The 20,396-nt window shown below is 33.6% G+C and overlaps 3 protein-coding genes across 3 annotated transcripts; 1 reads left to right on the forward strand and 2 right to left on the reverse strand.

Annotated features, from left to right (window-relative positions):
- Positions 1-1,782: 1,782 nt before the first annotated feature.
- On the forward strand, positions 1,783-5,841 carry LOC132170453 (abscisic acid 8'-hydroxylase 2). Its single transcript, XM_059581444.2, has 9 exons — positions 1,783-2,081; positions 2,269-2,590; positions 2,926-3,075; positions 3,227-3,478; positions 3,927-4,013; positions 4,155-4,233; positions 4,544-4,650; positions 4,804-4,922; positions 5,004-5,841. Exons 1-9 carry the CDS (start codon positions 1,834-1,836, stop codon positions 5,107-5,109), a joined length of 1,470 nt encoding a protein of 489 aa, XP_059437427.2. The 5' UTR covers positions 1,783-1,833; the 3' UTR covers positions 5,110-5,841.
- Positions 5,842-6,225: 384 nt separating this feature from the next.
- Positions 6,226-13,495, reverse strand: LOC132170452 (TIM-barrel signal transduction protein). The gene is made up of 9 exons (XM_059581443.2): positions 13,205-13,495; positions 11,311-11,955; positions 10,484-10,690; positions 9,947-10,162; positions 9,594-9,816; positions 8,500-8,747; positions 7,316-7,494; positions 6,969-7,222; positions 6,226-6,490 (listed from the first exon to the last, which is right to left on the reverse strand). Exons 1-9 carry the CDS (start codon positions 13,334-13,336, stop codon positions 6,339-6,341), a joined length of 2,256 nt encoding a protein of 751 aa, XP_059437426.1. The 5' UTR covers positions 13,337-13,495; the 3' UTR covers positions 6,226-6,338.
- A 1,593-nt stretch (positions 13,496-15,088) lies between these two features.
- LOC132168413 (heavy metal-associated isoprenylated plant protein 12-like) lies at positions 15,089-16,301 on the reverse strand. Its single transcript, XM_059579394.1, has 2 exons — positions 16,217-16,301; positions 15,089-15,390 (listed from the first exon to the last, which is right to left on the reverse strand). The coding sequence occupies exons 1-2, from the start codon at positions 16,299-16,301 to the stop codon at positions 15,089-15,091; spliced, it is 387 nt and encodes a 128-aa protein (XP_059435377.1).
- Between the last annotated feature and the right edge of the window lie 4,095 nt (positions 16,302-20,396).

The following is a 20,396-nucleotide window of genomic DNA, read 5'->3' on the forward strand; positions in this document are numbered from 1 at the left end:
TATTAAAATAAGAGTTACAATAACTCAAGAGACAAGAGTTACAGTAACTCAAATGACAAGAGTTATAATTATGGTTGTAACTGTTAATTTACAAGTAATAGAGACATGTAATGCTTAGACTTTTTCTCTATAAATAAAGTATTGTATATAATCAAATAATCAAGAAAAAAATGTAGCCATAAAAAAACTTTGATATGTAGACGAAGGTTATAGACCGAACCACCTTAATTATCTGAGTCTCTCTTTCTTTTTTCTCATCTCTTTCCTAAATTATAAGTTTTTACAGAATACCATTGAGTTCTTACGGAAGATATTTGAAGGTCTGTTGTTAGGAGATTAGGTCTATTTAATTCTATAAAAGCCTGTGACTTAACTAGTAATTCACAACAGATAATTTAACGTGGTATCAAAACGGATATATTGAGTTCAAACCACGTGTTGGGCCAGTCTGCAAGGAAAACATGTGGCATTAGGTTAAAGCATGGACAGTCTTCTTCATCCACTTTATCTGGTACATATATTGGCGCATTGTATATGCATAATCATGACAGGCCACAGTGCCACACCACTCCAGGCTGTCCTTTCAGCTCTCGTTTTTAAGCAGTTTTCATCTTAATTACGTGATCAGTCCTTCTAACTAAGTGCTCTGTGCTCCCCATGATTGATTCATTTTCCAAGCACAAAAGTAGCACATAATACTCATTTCAGAATCCTTAAAAGTCCCCTTCCATTTTGATGTGTATCTCACCCAAAACAACCATTCCACTCAAAACCTAAGACATTTTCGATCATTTCCACTTCCGGTCACCAATTCTCTAATGAGCTGTGCCCTACATGAGAGCTCCATCTTCAATGTTTCTAATCATACTTGTTAACATTTGGATCTATATATCGCATACAATTTCTTTTTATTAATGTTTTGTTCTTCATATATATATATACTGTAACTTTTGGATGTTGCATGCAGCATATATATATATGTATTTTCATTTGACATGTTTAATTAGATTTCTTTTAAAATTTTGTTAGAGAAATGGTGATTAATTAAATAGGGATCGTTAATTGATTCTCTAACTACCAAGTTTTGTAATATAAATATGTATATTATATAAGTGTATCTATTTTTTTTTTTTTTTTTTTTGGGTTTTATAATGTTTATATTTCTTTTACGATATGAAACGATACACGACAAAAGAAAAAAAAAAGAACAAAAAAAAAAAAAATGATAAAATAAAGGAGATGATAATTCACATATTGACAAATATGTTAAATGGTCCCCATTCAAAAACAAAATGGCGCAACATGTACAATATTATGCAGTGGAGAGCTTTCTAATTACACACTATATATATATATGATGACAGCAGGCATATCAGCTAGCTAGCGTCACTAAAGCATCCAAGCTAATCAAAACAAAAATAATTTCAGCAGCCGGAATCAAAATTATTGAAAAAAAGAAAATAAAAGATATACGCATGATCTTTAATTGGGTATATATGTTTGTTAATGTGTTTTGAAAGATTTACTTTTTATTTTTTTATTATTTTTTGGTTTGAAAAAGTGTGAAGTAAAGATGAAAACTTTTCCAGTAAATATTATGGCACAGGGAAACGTTGTCCTTTTGCCGACATGAATCTTGTAAACCTGTGCCTAAGCATCCTTCCTAAGATGCTCCACATTTTAATAATGTTGTACCTAAACCATATATATCTTCCTGTCTCATTCAAATATTATTTTCTATCTTGCTATATAAAAGATTGCACCACCTGAGCCATATTTCACAACCTAATTGGTATCCTTTCGATTGGTTGGAAGAAATTAATCAAGCAAATAATGTTCGATCTGTCCAAGGAAGAGCTACTGTTCCTAGTATGGAACTATTCTGATATCATCACTACTGTTGCAGTAGTTTCTATAGGAGTAACTTTTTTTGTCTCCAAAGCTTGGAGTTGGAGAAGAGAGAAACTTGATCAGATTCCTGGCCGGCTGGGGTTGCCCTTTCTGGGTGAAACCATTTCTTTTCTTTTAGCCACCAACAGCACAAGAGGGTGCTATGATTTTGTTAGACTCCGAAGACTATGGTCAGTGATTCTCTTCCAAGTTTATCAATACTAGTTTGTTCATAGTAATTAGATCGACATATAGAGGATAGCACTTAAGCCGAATCTCAATATCCTTAAATCATACAAATGCATGATTGTTTTAATCAAATTTATGTTTTATTTAGTGGCCTTTAATTAGAGGTGGCAATAATTGTGGTGAATGTAGGCATGGAAAGTTTTTTAAGACAAGGATATTCGGAAAGATCCATGTGTTTGTTCCGAGTACAGAGGGTGCAAGAAGGGTATTTGCTAATGATTTTGTGCATTTCAACAAGGGGTATGTGAAGTCAATGGCAGACGCCGTTGGAGAAAAGAGCTTGCTATGTGTGCCACATGAGAGCCACAAGAGGATTAGGAGGCTTTTATCCGATCCTTTCTCCATGAATTCTTTGTCTAAGTTTGTCAAGGATTTCGACAAAATGCTGCGTGAAAGGCTCAAGAATTTCAAAGCTGGGAAAAGCTTAGTGGTGCTCGACTTCAGTATGAGGGTAGACTATTTCATAACTTTATTATTATTATTATTATTATTATTATTTTAATTTGAGGAATCAAGATAATCAAGCTGCTTCACTTTACTTTAGAATGATTAAAGGAAATCTATCCAAACAAGTTTCAGTTGAGTAATACTATTTAACATATTGCTATACAATTGAAATGATACGACAGTGAAAATCAGCCATTAATTTTTTTATTTTTTTTTTTCACTACCATCTCATCAAGTTGTATAGTAATCTAATAACAGTCAACTAAATAGCATTACTTATTTCGATTAAGTGTAGTAGTCCAATGCTTAACCTTAATTTAGCCAAAATCTGATTCACAGTTGACATTCGATGCAATGTGCAAAATGCTTATGAGCATCACCGATGAATCCTTGCTACGAGATATCGAGAGAGACTGCACATCTATTTCCAATGCCATGCTTTCCTTTCCCATCACGATTCCTGGCACCAGATACTACAAAGGCATCAAGGTAAGATAGGCAGCTCTAGGAAGGATTACAAGGGTTACAATTGCCTGGTTTTTGGACATGAGAACATTGTGATTGACAAGGTCTATAGCTCGTAAGAATTAACCTTTCAAATTTATACTTACTTAGATTAATAGAAAAACCATTGAAGCAGGCACGTAAAAGGCTCATGGAAACCTTTAAAGATATAATGAAAAGACGACGGAGTAGGAAGGAGTCCCCTCAAGATTTCTTGCAATCCATGATACAGAGAGACTCATATCCTCCTAACGAAAAGCTCGACGACACAGAGATTATGGATAACCTATTGACATTAATAGTTGCAGGACAGACCACCACTGCAGCTGCAATGATGTGGAGTGTCAAGTTTCTGGATGAGAACAAAGAAGCACAGGACAGGCTCAGGGTCAGTATCATGCAGATTTTTGAATCAATATGTGCAACCAACTTGCAGTTTATATCCTGTCTAAAGAATTTTCAAATAATAATAAGTTTTATAATCTTTCCAGTTCTATAATCAATATCTCAATATCTGTATTTGAATCATATGATTCCTAAAGATAGTGAATAACACCTACTCAAAACATATTATTTATGCAGAGAGATAATTCGGATATTGAATAGATGTTAGTCTCCACCTGTCATCTTTTCAAAAAGTGCAGAAATGGGAGAGGAAAACACGAAGGATTAAAAAAAAAAAAAAACCTCACTGTTTAAATACTTGCCAACATGTCCTTGATAGCAACAGAACTAATTACCAGATCAGCATAGGAAGAAAACAATCTTCTCATTTGCACATCTCAATTTTATTTTATCACTTTGGCAATAAAATTAATATTCTTGTAAACTTACAGGAAGAACAACTGTCAATATTCAGAAATAAGCCTGAAGGAGCCTTGGTCACTCTTGAAGATCTTAACAAAATGTCCTATGGTTCAAAGGTTAGGGAATCTAATTAAGAATGTTCTCTCTAGGTGAAATTTTTTTCAAGTTATCATGTTCCATTTAAATTGTACCAAGAACATATAACTATATGTCTATGTATTGAACAAACTTGATATTTTAATTCATCTATTTTTCAGGTTGTCAAAGAAACATTAAGAATGTCAAATGTCTTGTTGTGGTTTCCTCGTGTTGCACTTAATAACTGCACAATAGAAGGTAAGTTTTTCCTTTAGTTTATACTGTTTTTGTCAAGTTAAAATATTAATTAAATGATTAAATCTAAATTTTCCATCGACTTAAACTTTGGAGACAATTGGTGATTTAAAATGATATCAAAATAAAAGTTCTAAGTTTAAACATTGCCTCCGTAATTCACTTCTTAGTTTAATTACATATTCCACTTATTAAGATGGAAGTGTTAAAATATTAATTAAATAATTAAATCCACATGTTCTATCAATTTAATTTAAGCTTTTGGAAAAGTTGGTGATTTAAAAATAACTACTAAAAAAGCTTGTTATGGCAGGTTTTGAGATAAAGAAAGGATGGCATGTAAACATTGACGCAACTTGTATACACTATGACCCAGAATTGTTCAAGGACCCTATGCAATTCAATCCTTCAAGATTTGATGTAATTAACTCTGTACCCAGCTCCTGATTTGTTGTTTCGCATACACTACAGTATGAGTTTTAGGCTCCTGATTTGTTGTTTTCGCATACACTACAGTAATGAGTTTTAGGCATAAGATATATACAAGTAACAAATCCTTGTGTATTCCTCCAGGAAATGCAAAAGCCATACAGTCATATACCTTTTGGGTCAGGAGCTAGGACATGCTTAGGAATGAATATGGCAAAAGTGACAATGTTGATCTTTTTACACCGACTCACTAGTGGATACAAGTGAGTTGTCTTTCATTTACCAAGATTTCATCCTGCTTGTACTTCTACAGAAAATAACATAACTCCCTCTTTATTGTGCAGGTGGACAGTTGATGATCTAGATACTTGCCTAGAAAAGAAGGCACATATTCCTAGACTGAGAAGTGGGTGTCCCATAACTTTGCAGCCCTTAGGAGGTGGGAACTAAAGCATAGATGAGATCAGTCCTCTGTATGTTAGCTGTGTGAGAAGTTCCTAGTGTGCTTGAAAGACAAAGTGGGGTGGTCCAAAGCATGTAATGCCTCTAGTTATGACTTGTTCTCTTCCAAAGATCAGCCACACAACATATAGGAACAGAGTGCAGATTGAATCCAACAACTATCAGGCTCCATTTGCTTGTAAGATAAAAAGCCAGAAAGATACTATGTTTACTTCTCTGCAGCTCCATATCCTTGCATTTAAGAATGGTTAAGCTATATCAATGAGACATTTGCATATTGAACAACAGTAGTATTTTTCAGAAAAAAGATATCCAAGAATATTAGAAGGTCCCTATACTGCTTCAGAAGCATACTCAACTAACATATTATTGCCAAACTCCTAACATAGCAATTTTTAATATTGACACGATACTCCTGTGGCCTAGATTTTCTGCAAGACTAAAATTATATGGACATCAGGGAGAAATTAAAAAAGTACGTAATTTTGAAAGAAGCATTAGTTTTAACATGAAGTTTGCAACCCTAAGATGAGAGGACATCATACATGTTCCTGATATACCTATATATCAATAATTCTTGTGTACTAAGGCTGCGTCTCTCTACACTTTTTGACATATACAACTTTACTTATAAAAAAAAAAAAACCTATATATCAATAATTATAGAGAATCTGACAAACCAACAATCGCGTCTCAAAAAAAAGACAAAGAAAATACAAATAAAGAAAATTGCACTACCACTCACGTCAATCTTGGGGCATAGCGGAACTTGAAGCGTCCAAACCGGACCACGCTGAAGCAGCAGCCAAAGCCATACATGTAAGTTTTGCCATTAATGCATGCTTATGGATTTGAAAGTGCCGATACATCTGAAAACATTAAGAAGGAAGGACAGCAGAAAAGGAATATCTCATTCTCTAGATCTCAATTTTATCAGCTTCGTCCATCTTCTATCATAGTCAAGCTTATAAAGACACAAAATGGTAGCTCAATCAACTGGAAACCACGTCTCATAAAGCGGAAGCCACTAATTCGAATCTCCACTTCCACTTCTCCTTGGGGCCAATTATTTATAAAATATAAAGACAAATTATTCGATATTAAACAGTATGTCCAAGTTTCTTCACATTCTCAAGATATAAGAAAATACAATAGATATAAGGTGATATAAGCATACATCAAACATAGGGCATGGCAAAGAACAGATACATCAAGCTTTAGTCAATAGAAATTGATTTGTATGATTGGACCGTGGTTGTTATAGCTTGTTCAACTGGTAGTCTCTCCATGCTTGATGCACCATAAAATCCATGGACACCTTTAGTTCTCTTCAGTATGAATTCAGCCTCACTAGGACCAGATATAGGACCTGCAAGATGTACCAGATCATGTTTAGTAGATTGATTGATTGACAGACCAAGAACATTTTAAATATGACAATAGATATTGAAGAGACTGGTAAATGAAAAACAACCTTTGCAATACTTTTGAGTGTTGAATGTGACCGGTTTACAAAAATCAAAGTTAAAGAAAACTAGAGTTAGGATAGCCCAAGCATGATAAGGGAGTTGGCAGATTAATAACTTTCTTTTCTACTGAATAAGATTGATAGCTGAAATGACAATGTTAGCATGGACAAACAGCAAAACAAGAAAGAAGAAAACCAGAATATGATACTGAGTTTCTAACAAAAACCTCAATAACTTTCACTACCGAGATGATACTGATTGCTTCAACAACACAGAAGATATGTTTTATGCCAGTGTATCTCTTACACACACAAAATCCATATCTAGTCAAAAGGCCCCAAACTTCGTAACAAGAAGCAACCATTTTCTAGATGATACCTCCATGACAGAGCACAATAACATTGGGATTGGTTCTATGTGCAGCATCAGCTATAGCCTGAACGCGAACTGTACTTTCCTCCATTGTTACAGATGTTTTTGCACCTATAGAGCCAGATGTAGTGAGTCCCATATGGGCCACCACGATATCAGCCCCAGCTTTTGCCATCTCCACAGCTTCATCTTGGTTGAAAGCATATGGGGTTGTCAAGAGACCCAGTTTATGAGCTTTTTCAATCATCTCTACTTCTAAGCTGATTATTAAAACAAGAAAAATAATAGCAATAAGGCATAAATTATCATTCCAAGTAAATAAATAAGAGGGAAAAGTTTCTTTGAAGGCATACCCGTATCCCATTCCTGTTTCTTCAAGATTTTGTCTAAAATTACCATCAAAGAGCCCAACAGTAGGAAAATTTTGCACTCCAGAGAATCCAATTGACTCCACCTGCTTTAGGAAATAATCCATTCGGCGAAAAGGATCAGTAGCACATACTCCGGCAAGTACTGGTACCTTCTTCACCACCTATACGTGTTCACAAGCTCCTACATCAGTAAGAAATGTTGAAAACTGGAGCAGAAATTGGGTAAGCAACATAACTGGTCAGGTCTTTCCTTGTTCATTTTAAGTTATGCTCATCATCCATAAGAAATATGATGTTATAAATCAAGAATGATATAGAATTATAAATTAAAGAAAACTAACAGAAGTACCTAAGAGTTAAATAAAATAAATATATATAGAAACTTTTTATACGAATAAAATTTCGATAATTGGTGAATGATTTTTTATTTGTATTAAATCAAATTGAATGGAATTTGTGGTATTAATTCATCCCAATATTTTTTTTGAAAAGCATTAAAAGAAAAAGGCATACTTGAAGGAAAACTTGAAGTTACATGAAAATTCAATATAAGATGTTCAATACTTCTCACATTATCTGAAAAAAATTCTGAATATTTTGAGTACCTAATTCATATCCAAATATTTCTTCTGTGTCAGATGCAGGTTACAATTTCCATAAACTTGGTGACTGTCCACTCTTCCCTGTTCTTTTAATATATAATATGCCAACTAATGGTTCCTTCAATGCCTTTTCTAACCAATATTTTGAACTTCAAGTTTGACAACAAGCTTATAGAAGTTTAAAACAATGAGGTGTCATTGTGCCTTTTGTTGTCTCTTTGGAGGGAAATGAATGATTGAAGTTTTGAGGACTGCAAGAAGACTTTAGAGGAGATTAAGTCTTTATTTTTCAAGGCTCTGTATCTTTGGACACTTGCTTTTGTCTCTCTTTTGGTGATTAGTAATCCTAATTTTCTTTTTTTTTTTTTTTTTTTTTTGTTGCCTCTTCCAATTATATGGCTTCTCTTGTATACTTCATATGTACCTAGGGCACCTTACGCTTTTAATGCTAGCTTGATTACTTATCAAAAAAGAAAAACAATGAGGATTTAACAAAAAGCTTATCCGGAGAAGAAGATCTCACTTCTGAATAATTTTTTTTACAAGCAAGCCGTTGAAACTTACTGGCAACACTTCATTGGCCATATCAAGCACAACAGCATTTGCATCAGCAAAAGGTAATAAGCCAGATAAGGAACCCCTTCCAGCCATGCGAAAGCGGCCTGAATTGTACAACACTATCAGATCAACACCACCAGCTTCCTCAAACTTCGCAGATATGCCTGTTCCTGCACCAGCTCCTATAATTGGGATTCCTTTATTTATTTGATCTTTCAATTGCTGCAAAATTGCTCGTGTTCTTTGTAAAGTTTCTGTTAGAAAAAGTAAACTGATTAGCTCTCAGACCACATTGACATAGAACAAAATTCTTCCTAGCCTTTGGTGGCCAGTAATTCCACATTATTCCACAATTAAGCACTCAAAAGTCTATGAGTCTATAGATGCACAAGTGAAGGTATGTAACAAATGCCTCCTCAAGCTGACACAAAATAAAATGGGAATGAGAATAATTATGTGACTGACAGAATTATTATGGAGATGATACAGGGATGAAAGAAGAAGAAAAGGAAGATAGAAACAAGAACAATAAAAGAAGTGTGGCCTATACAAAGCACTGTTACAAACCCATAATCCACTCTTTTCTGAACAATCGGAAAGTTCAACCCTGCATGTCCTCATATCCAGTGACCAGAAAGGTCCAGCACATTGATACAAAATTCAACATGATTGGAGAACCCAGCCCCCTATTTAATGTAATGCAAACAATGCAGTAAGCATGCCTACAAGCCAAAAATAAATAACTGACGCCATGTTATAAAAGTTTTTTTTTTTCTTTTTTTTGATAATTGCTTGGATGGTTAATTCGTAATTGATGGAAACATAGAGCTCTTGTGATTAACACGTTCTTGTTCTGATACAATCTGAATCACAAATTAGACTGCATTCATGGAAACAATGCTAATCTAAAGTCAACACAAGATGACTTTGCATCCGCTGCATGAAAGTTATCAATTACTGGTATTAAAAAGACGCAATTAATGATTTCCAAAGTATCTTCACAAACAGCAATTAACACTTTCCAACAATAACACCAAGCTTCATTTAATTGAGCTGTACTTTCTTGCATAGCATATGAATTCAGCTGTTAAAACAACAACCTGGATTTGCATCTGGGAAGTCACTTGGGCTATAGAGAGTGGCCCCAAACCTTGATGAATTGATCTTAGAAGCAGTATCTTCATGAAGATCTTGACTGGTTCCAGAACTAGCAACTTGCAGAGAACTGGAATCTTTAGAATTGTTTGTACTAATCTCTAAGAATGAGTCAACCAATGCATTTGCAAAGTCAGAGTCATTAATATGACAAGGATACACCTTCACCTATAAAACATGCACACCTTTCAATTGTATAAGGTAAACCAATATAGTAAGTGTATCAGATTATGCCCATAAAACCCAAGGGAGAAGGTTGAAATTGTGACATTCACCAGTCAAGGAACAAAAATTGTACCTGCCTATCTTCGTTTGTCTGAATAAGTCTCTGTAGTTCATTTATAAGAGTAGCAGTGGCCTCAAGATCATAAAAGGGCTTCCCTGGTGCATCCAAAGCAGAGATGCCCTTTTTTGGCAGGCAAACACAGACCTTTGATGATGACTTGTTTAGTTTATTCGATATAAAGTCAGCAAATTTTTTGTTCTCATCTGAGGTGGTTCGCATGACTGTGACCTGAAAATGGCAAACATAGATTCTGTAATATAGACACACTCTGAAATACAATTATCCAGTGTCGGAGATATATTAGAATATGGCTATGGCATAAGAAATGAGATTCCAATTGTTCAGCAATGAAACACAGATCAGGACTCAACTTTTCCATTAGAATTGCAAGAACATCAACTATATTCATAAATTGATAATATGAATACAGTCATTAGCAGCATCTTGAAAATGGAAGCACTCAAATGCCTAAAATATGCCACAATCACTACATGACAAAGATCAAAGAGAGAGAGAGAGAGAGAGAGAAAAAGTTGAGAGACTTATCACCTGCTTATTATGTTCATATATCTTTCTCTCCCGAAAAGTAGAAGGTATGGTTTCTTTAACTCCAAAGTTAACCATGTCCAAGGCACCCACGCTTAGGACCAAAGGAATCCTCTTCTCTATGATGGCATCGAAGCGGGAACTGTCACAAGCCATTACACCTCCGACCACATAATCTGCAACCTCTGTTGTTGTGATGTCCAGAACACCCTAAGTAAAATTAAAAGAAAAAATATTGGACTATACAAGTACAAAGCCATCATCGAATAGCAGAAAAGGATTGGATACCATATCAAATTATAAGGAATTAAATGATCTGGCTGTCCCAACTTGGACCACAGCAAACACCATGACAGACAGAAAATTAAAGATATGACGATCAGAAAATATTCGACACTACTATCTACAGTATAAGTAAATTAAAGGATTTCTTGTTAGTCAAGATGGGACATAAATGTAAATTTGAAAATCTATAATGAGCACTTAAGTATTAAAATTAACTCAAAAAGTGCATACTAATAACAAACACAATTACATAACTATAGCTTAAGCAATCGCGCTTTTTCAAAGAATCCTGCACCCATGGGTATATGGCCTGGCAGGCCTTCCCTTTCTGAATTTTCAAACTAGTTATTCCAAGACTAGTTCAAGTCACATAAACCTGATCAAGTTTAATCTTCAATAGTTCAATTTATACTAATCATATAAAAAGGTTCGAGTTTGTTTATAGTCAACTTCTAAAGACATAAATGCTCCACTTCTTTTGACAAAGCATGTATCTTGTTCAAGCTCAAGAGATTTAAATGCAAATGGATTGTAGAGACAGGTACCTGTACAAATCCCTCCCTAACCAGAGACTCCATAGCCCTGCCTCCTACCCCAGTGGCATGAAAGACCAAAGTTTCATAACCTTCTTTATGCAATCTCTCTTTGACAGCATTTACACATGGAGTTGTAACCCCAAACATGGTTATACCAAGTGTAGATTTTTCATTGACACTAGAAAAATCCCTGGACCTCTCAAGCCTTCCAATCACCATCCCAGCAAAAGCAGCTCCAGCATTTGATAACACAACCCTACTTAAACTATTGATCCCACAGATATCCACTATAGATGGAAACAATACCAAATCTGATGTCCCAATATACGGTTCAGTTTGACCGCTAGCTACTGTTGACACAACGACCTTTGGCGTCCCAACTGGAATAAGTCTTAAGGCAGACGATATAAGAGATGTCCCTCCACTTCCTCCAATACCAATGGCTCCAGCCAGAAGATGATCCTCATGAGCTTTCTTAAAGAAATGTTCTAGTGCTTTACTCATTAGAGCAATAGCTTCACCTCTGTCTTCCGGAAGCACTTTTGGGGCTTCAAAATAGCAAGAGAGAACATCCTTTCTTGAGACAAACATAAAATCCCCCAAACTCTGAATCTCCTTCTGACCACAAGAAACATCTACAACTGCCACTTCTACCTGTCATTTCCATGAACATTTAACAATGAATGGGAACAAATTAATTTACTCACAACAAAAATGAATCACTAAAATACTAAAATAGCCTACATCTCGACTTGAACTACAATGTTAGATTACCATAAAAACTACAAATAATTCACTCAAAAATGAAGATGACACTTACAAATTAGTGGGTTAATTAAATTTTATCGACCTATGGTGGGTTGAGTTCAAGTTGCCAACATATTGTTTAAAAAATTGCTTTTTATCTACTTAAGGTCACATCCTTTAATGTTTTCTCCGCTCTAAATCACTAAAATATGTAAATCACATGACTCGAAATGAAAGCCTTGAAAACATACAAACAACCTCATTATAATTTGAATAGATTAAACTCATTGTTGAGAAAATAAAAGCAGGCTGATTTCTTATATTGATAGCCACACTTTCATTTATTATTTATAGAGGAGATTGCAATTCAAGATTAACACAATATCTATCAATGAGATAAAGTGTATCACAACTCCTAAACAAGATAGACTACTAAAAAAATTCAGATAAGATCAAACTATTCTAACACTTATGAATCAAGAAACATATTAGACCTCTTCTAGAAATAGTTCAGCTTTTTAAATCAAATCTTGGCAACTGAAACTTGAGCCAAACCACAGGTGGATAAAATATAATTTTTCCTAAATTATATTTTGTACTTACATAATCAAGTAAGAGTGAGGACGACGAGGACACCCTTCTTAGAAGAGAAAATATGTCCCTATAATGAGGTAGACGTGGAAAATTAACTTGTATAGTGAACCTTCACCACTTGATAGGCATACAAAGTATTATGATTTACACTCACAGGCTTATTTACTTGTACAGATTTTAAGCTGGCCCTACAACTTATAGATTTTAAGATACACCAATGTCCAATGGCTAGCAACATTACTTTTAACAACTTCTAGACTAAATTAAGAAATAAAGACAAGATTTACAGAAACAGATAGCCAATTCTAAACAAATTAATGAAAGCTAAATACATAATCAATGTGAACACTATCTATCTCTGAATCCAATACAGACCAGCCAGAAAAATGCTACCTAAAAGAACTCACAGAATGAAGCTCTACATTGGAACTATATTTTTGTACAAAAACTGCAATGTTCTTACAAAAAAATAAACAAACAATCGGCAATCAACATATCAGAAACATATATACACTATTATACATATATATGTGTGTGTGTAGAGATTACTGAATGTGTATACCTCTGGCGAAGAATTCTTGGAGAAGCTATTGAGATTGGATCGGACGGACTCGGACAGGAATCGGAGCTCCTCGAGCTTCGTATCGGCCGTTCCTACACAAAAAACTCGGAGAGTTTTATCGCGGCCGGTCATTTTCCGACTTTCCGAGCTCCGGAACGAGTCGTAAGGTTCAGATTTCAGAGTTGGTGAGAGGATACGATCTCTGCAAGTGCAAGCAAAGTGTTGTTGGGCATCGAACTCCACTTATTAAATAGTCACTTCCCTAAGTTCCCTTAGTGGTGCACATATCGTATATTATATACTATTTGAATTGGAATAACACTTGCATATGTTTATTTATTTTTTAAAAATATGCACGTAATATTACGTTCATATTTATATATATATCTTATTGTTTTGGTAGCGGCAAATACGTTGGAAGAATAAGATTTAGATCGCATAGTAAGGAAATTTCGAAGGCTGTTCGCGTTTTTGTATATTTTACGTCACATCATAACTTTAAAAAAAAAACACTTTCTAAAACAGATTAACAAAAAAGCAATATGAATTAACTGAATGTTTTTGCGTTATTGCTCTTTGAGTTTCCCAAATGTGAGATCAATCCGGGGATTAAGCGTTTCCTAATTTCCTACAGATGCATGATGAATGATGTATAAATAATTAAATACCAAATTATTGTATATGGTCGATATCAAGAGATATACCCTATCATCGATTGGCGCCAGCCAAAGCAGAATACTACGTGGAAGTTGGTTGGAGTGCCACGGTGGGTACCCTCATGTGACAATATGCACTATACCACATCAGAAGTATTAAAGAGCCAAACAAATAAATTCAAAAAAAATTTTAATTGACGTAACAAAGGTTTTTAAATTAAAAAAGAAAAATACTAAAGGCCCAACTAATTTGCTTAACTTGAGGCCAACTTTTGCATTATTTTTTTAATTTAAAAAAAAAAAGGTTTTTGAAGCAATAATTTTTATTTTGGTTATTCTTTTTTTTGGTATTTTTTTTTAAATAAAAACTTTATTTTGCTTTAGAAACTTTTTCCTTATTTTATAATTTAAAAAATTAAAAAATTAAAAAAAAAAATTTATGAAGCGATAATTTTTATTTTGATCCTTCTATTATTTGGTATTTAAAAAAATTGGCCATTATTATGATTAAAAATACAATTTTATTTTTTAAAAAAGTACCAAATAAAAGGAGGATCAAAATAAAAATTATTGCTTCAGAAATTTTTTTAATTTTTTAAATTAAAAAATAAGAAAAAAGTTGGTCCCAAGTTGAAACTGCCTCATTAAAAAATGCAATTTTCTCTCCCTTGTCTGTTTTTCACGGTCTGCCACGTCAATTTAAAAAAAAAGAAATAGATTCATTTATTTGACTCCCTAGCACTTCTCATAGCACATTAATTATTGATCCATTGATTGTCATATTGATTATTGCACAGTCGGGATACTATAACAATATTGATTCTCATGATTTTTCCGGGATTTATATATGTTTGGGTTCGTATATTCAAAACCCTTTCTTTCTTTTTTTCTTTTTTTTTCTTTTTTTTTTTTCTTCGATCCAACTCAATTTTCTTTTCAAAAATCAATTCACATGCGGAAACCGAACTTCCGACACACATTTTTTGGGTTATGAAATAAAGTTTTTGACAACTTTTCAAAAGGTGTTTTTTTGAATTCTATTTTCAACATAATATCCATTATTTTTTATTTACAAAATTATTGAAAAAAAAAAAAAAACAAACAAACAAACAACAACAACTGAATAGCTTCCAAACGAGATCCTCATCCATCAAGGCAAAAACTTGATTTTTTTTTTTTTGTTTTTTTTTTTGGGTGTTTATTGGTTGGAAGTTTAATATACAATTTGTCACAGAATAGAGCATGATGGATTGGGCTCATCCCACCAGCCCACAGGGACGATAGCCACTCGCTCACATACAAGACAGTTGTGGGGCATATAGGGATTGTGGACTTCGATCTTTGGGTCGGGCTTCTTTTCATCTTGTTCCTTCTCGTCGGGCTTCTTTGGGGGTGCAGGAGGAGGCCCAATACTGACCACTTCTGCAAATTTGCCTGCTTTTCTTGTGCGGACTATAATTTCATATGGGTCTGCGTCTCCTGTCACCGATAAAGTTCCTTCGGCTGCATCAGTCTCAACTTTATCAACACCTGCAATCTGAAGGAAATCAGAGAGACCATAACAAAGGTTGCCATCTATCTAAGTTAGTGGCGCCAATTAGTGTTTTAGTAAAGATTATATAAATCATCTCGCTAAGACCCAGACACTTCACTGCTAGAAAATCCAAACAAGGTCAATTTGCGGGCCGAATGACATATCTTTAAAATTTGATTTACTAATCATTTAAGAGAATTTAAGGACTTATATTGGACCCGAACACTTTGCTGCTAAAAAATTCAAGCAAGGTCCGTCTACATGACACATCTAAAAATTCTCATGGATAGATTTACTAATCATCCAAAGGAATTGAGAGACTCGTGTAGAACCCAAACCTAGCAAACGTGAAACTACTCGAGCAGCCCAGGTTCGACGGGCTTGAGACCATCAGAAGCAGTCCAAACCTAGCATGAAGACACTAGAAAGTTCATATACATATATAAATAGTCAAACGACGAGAGTAAGGCATCTCTTTCATTTCTTCACATTCTATTCACCAACCTAAACACAACACCTTACCTCCTAGAGCCCCATTGAGCCGAAGTACCTCTGGCTCTCTAATGACCACTCTCTCTTTTACAGGTGGAATCTAAAAGGTGGTCGCTTGAAGTCATTGCTAATTCTGTACACTAACAAACTTTAATTTAACTCATTTAATTAAACATGTCAAATTTCACAATCCTAATCTACTAATCTTTCATGTATTAGGTTCATAACAAATTTGGGTGTTGTATAAAAAATTGTCAGCATTATTCCAAGTGGATCCCTTGTTGACCGAATGAAGAAAGAAAGAAAGAGTACTAGTATATATGATCATACCTTGTAGCGCAGAAACGGCCTTGAGGAGCTTCTTCTTACATTTAAGGCATGAAATATCGACTTTCAAGACAGTTCTCTGCACCATGGTACTAGAACAACTTCCTCTTCTCTAAATCATAAACCAACTTCTTGGTTACATTATTTAAGGGCAACTAGTGATGTAACGAACCTCGGGTTGTTCAACCTCCTAGGCACATTTTCAAGACCTAGTGCTTGTACGATTGCCTTTTATGTATCTTTAACTCAATAAAATAGAAACCTAATCACACTATGATACCGCCCACAAAACGTTGGATTCTGGGCTGTTTTTGTTTATACTTTTCTGTGCCTTGGATTCCCACAGGCCGTCCCCCACAATATTAATACAACTTTTGGGTAAAATCTCATTGCATATATACATCAACATGCAGGCCCTTAACACAACAACAACCCGAAGGCAGTGGAAGTTAACATTTGTTCTTTTCGGATGAGAGAATTTGGAAGTTACACAAGGGATCAACCGCTGAAACAGAAGATAGGAGTACAGGATTTAGGGTTAATCTTAATCATGTAAGGTTGATTTAACGGTTAAGAACGTAATTTTTAAAAATGTAGTTAAATGTTTGGTAAAATCTAATTTGGCCTTAAAATTGTGATTTGTCTTTTAAATCTAATTTGGCCTTAAAATTGTGATTTGTCTTTTAAAAAGTACCCCTTTACTTGCCATTTAAAAACTTGAACTTTTTCACATTTTCAAACCGCTTTTTTGCCTGTGAAATCGTAGGCTTACTAAAATATTAATGAAATAATTAAAGAAAATGCTAGGTATTTTTTTAGTGTTCTCTTGGTGTTCTCCCAACTGTGATGTGGCTTTTAAAATCATCAATAGATTAAAAGTCAATAATAATAATCTCAAATTCAACGATAATTTTAAAAACCACATCACAGTTGGTAGAATTCTAAGAGAACACTAGAAGAACACCTAACATTTCCCAATAATTAAATTCACTATTTTCTATGAGGAATGATAGGGACCCAATTTTTTTGCCCAACAAAAGTTCAACTTTTGCCTTATTTATTTTTAAAAAGTAAAATAAGATAAAAAATAGAAAAAATGTTTGAAGCAACCCTATCTATTTTTTGTCTTTCTTTTATTTGGTATTTTTTTTAAAAATGAAAAATGGTATTTTTTCATAATAATGTCTTTTTTTTAAAAAGAAAATGTCATTATTATGAAGAAAAATACCATTTTATTTTTATTTTTAAAAAAAATACTAAATAAAAGAAAGGCCAAAAATAGATAGGGTTGCTTCAGACATTTTTTCCATTTTCCATTTTGTTTTTTCTAGAAAAAATTAAAAAAAAAAAAAAAAGAAAAAAGAAAAAAAAAAGGTAAAAGTTTGACTTTTGTTGGGCAAAAAAGTTGGGCCTTTAGCATTTCTCATTTTCTATTAGCTTTACCTTTTAGAATAGATGACAATTTAACATAATATCAAATGTTAGAAGTCTTGTTTCAATTTTAAATCCACAATTTACCCAATATTTTTAATTAAATATTTTACGTGTTGAATCTCACTTGTTGATAGAGAGTTTAAGCTCATACATTAAGGAGAATGATAAAATATTAATTAAATTATTAAATTCATTCTTTTTGTTTAAACTTTTGAGATAAATAGTGGTTTAATAACGTCAATTGAATGAATGAACTAATAATTAGCACATATTCATAAAAAGGTGTAAATTTAAGTATTAGTCAATCTGTTCATGAACATATAATATCTTCACCATATCGGCTCAAAAACTTGAACGAAAATTAACTGATCCAATTTTAAACTTCTTAATTAAAACTCAACTACTCTGCTCTCGTCTTTTTCACAATCCTAATACTATAATTAATTTAAATTAATTGTCTACTTCTTTATTTAGCTTTCAATTCCCGGCCGGAGGTCCCTTCTTTGCCTTCAAAGTCAAACTTGGCGATTACCAATTATCTGCCAATTCTTTGTCCTGGCCTTTTCTTTTCCCATATTCTTTACGCAACCCTGTTGCATGATACACGAGAAAATGACAGAATTATACACGAGGGACATATATATAACGCGTGGGGCATCACCAATTCACCATATGTATTAACGTTGTTATAAGGTTCTTTGATTCTTTCTCTAACCTGGTGTATGACTGGAACGAGCGAGGTAATGTGATGACATCACTTGTATGAGGTTTGCAAAGCTTCTCTGCGTGACAAAATTGGCTTTCAATTTTTTGGACAATGTCCTATAATAAGGATAAATTTTTTCTTAATTAGTTGAGTTTGAAAAGTTTCAACCCAATCTATCAAATTAATGTATCCAAAACCAAAATGCATATTTTCATTCAACAAAAATGTCATTTAGGGGGAGAAAATACCCTTAATGGGATCCATTCCATTTCACACCTATTTATAATATGCCATCACTCACTTACCTAATAACACATATTCATCTCATTTTAACTCTCTTAAATAGAAGAAGAGATGAGAAGAAGGGGTCCTCTCTCCTTTCTCTTGACAAGGTCTTTCCGGCAGAGACCTAAAAAGACACACGTCTTAAGTCTAGCTTCCAGTCTCACAACCCTCATCTCTCTCTCTCGCACATCTTTCTCTCGACCATCACTCACTTTTATTTCTCACATACCTCACTCAACATACATTGGATCATAGATAATTAAAGGCAAATTTTCGTTATCTTTCGTATCTAAAACTAACTAAAGATATTAACTTAAGTATCTGAGAGTCTTCGGCCTTAACCGAAAACCCTCTGATCATGTTTTTGTTTTGTAGTAACATCGTTACCGTACATTGAGTTATTTACAGCTTAGCCGTTAAGAAAATTGTTGGGTAACAAATTCTTGGACCTGAAAATGCTCGAACAATTTCCAAGTGCCTTTTTAAATAAAAGGATCTAGTCAAATGAAGAGACTGTATTTTATGGAATCTAACTACCGGACCCATTGGTCTTTTTCAATGGTGTATTTAAAAAAGTTGGACGGTGATTTTTTTTCAAAAAAAAATCTAGTTAAAGTTTGATACCTAACGTACGCTGAAAACAATAGGTCCACTTTTTTTATCTGGCCGGAAGTCTTTCTTTAATTTCAGCCGCAAAAAATGTACGAGAGAGATTTTTCTGAACATTATTTCCTTTGCAAGGCGACTGTAACTGTATGCAGGCCCTCAACAGTTAACACAACAACAAACCGAAGGCAGTGGAAGTTAACATTAATTGTTCTTTTTCGATGAGAGAATTTGGAAGTTACACAAGGGATCAACAGCTGAAACAGAAGATTGGAGTACAAGATTAAGGGTTAATCATGTACGGTTGATTTAACGGTTTCAAAACACAATTAATAAGAACGTAATTTTTAAAAATGTAGTTAAGTGTTTGTTAAAATCTGATTCAGCTTTAAAATTGCGATTTGTCTTTTAAAATTTGTTTGTTTTTAAAAGTACCTATTTACTTGCGATTTAAAAACTTGAATTTTTTCACATTTTCAAACCGCTTTTTTCGCCTATGAAATCGTAGGCTTGCTAAAATATTAATTAAATAATTAAATTCACTATTTTCTATTAATTTTAAATTTTAGAATAAATGATAATTTAACATAGTATCGGAGGGGTCTTGAGTTTCAATCTTGAATCCACAATTTATCCAATATTTTTAATTAAATATTTTACGTGTTGAATCACTTTTTCTTTTTCTTTTTTACATGTTTACACAAGAGGGAGAGTGAGATTCGAACTAATGATCTCTGCTTCATGAGACATGGTTCGTAGCCGATTGAGCTACCTCTTAGGGATGAATGACACTTGTTGATAAAGAGTTTGAGCTCACACATTAGGGGGAATGATAAAATATTAATTAAATGATTGATTCGCCAAGGGAAATTCATTATTTTTGTTTTAATTTTTAAAATAAATAATAATTTAATAAGGTCAAACGAACGAATAAACTAATAATTAGCACATATTCATAAAAAGGTATAAATTTAAGTATTAATCAATCTGCTCATGAACATGTAATAACTTCAAGTACTACTCCGCTCAAAAACTTGAACGAAAATTAACTAATCCAATTTTAAACTTTTTAATTAAAACTCAACTGCTCTCGGCCTTTTTACAATCCTAGTACTAGAATTAATTTAAATTAATTGTCTAGCTACTTCTTTA

The sequence above is a fragment of the Corylus avellana genome, chromosome 1 (assembly GCF_965113065.1).
Source record: "Corylus avellana chromosome 1, dhCorAvel1.hap1.2, whole genome shotgun sequence".
In the NCBI taxonomy this organism is placed as follows: Eukaryota; Viridiplantae; Streptophyta; class Magnoliopsida; order Fagales; family Betulaceae; genus Corylus; species Corylus avellana.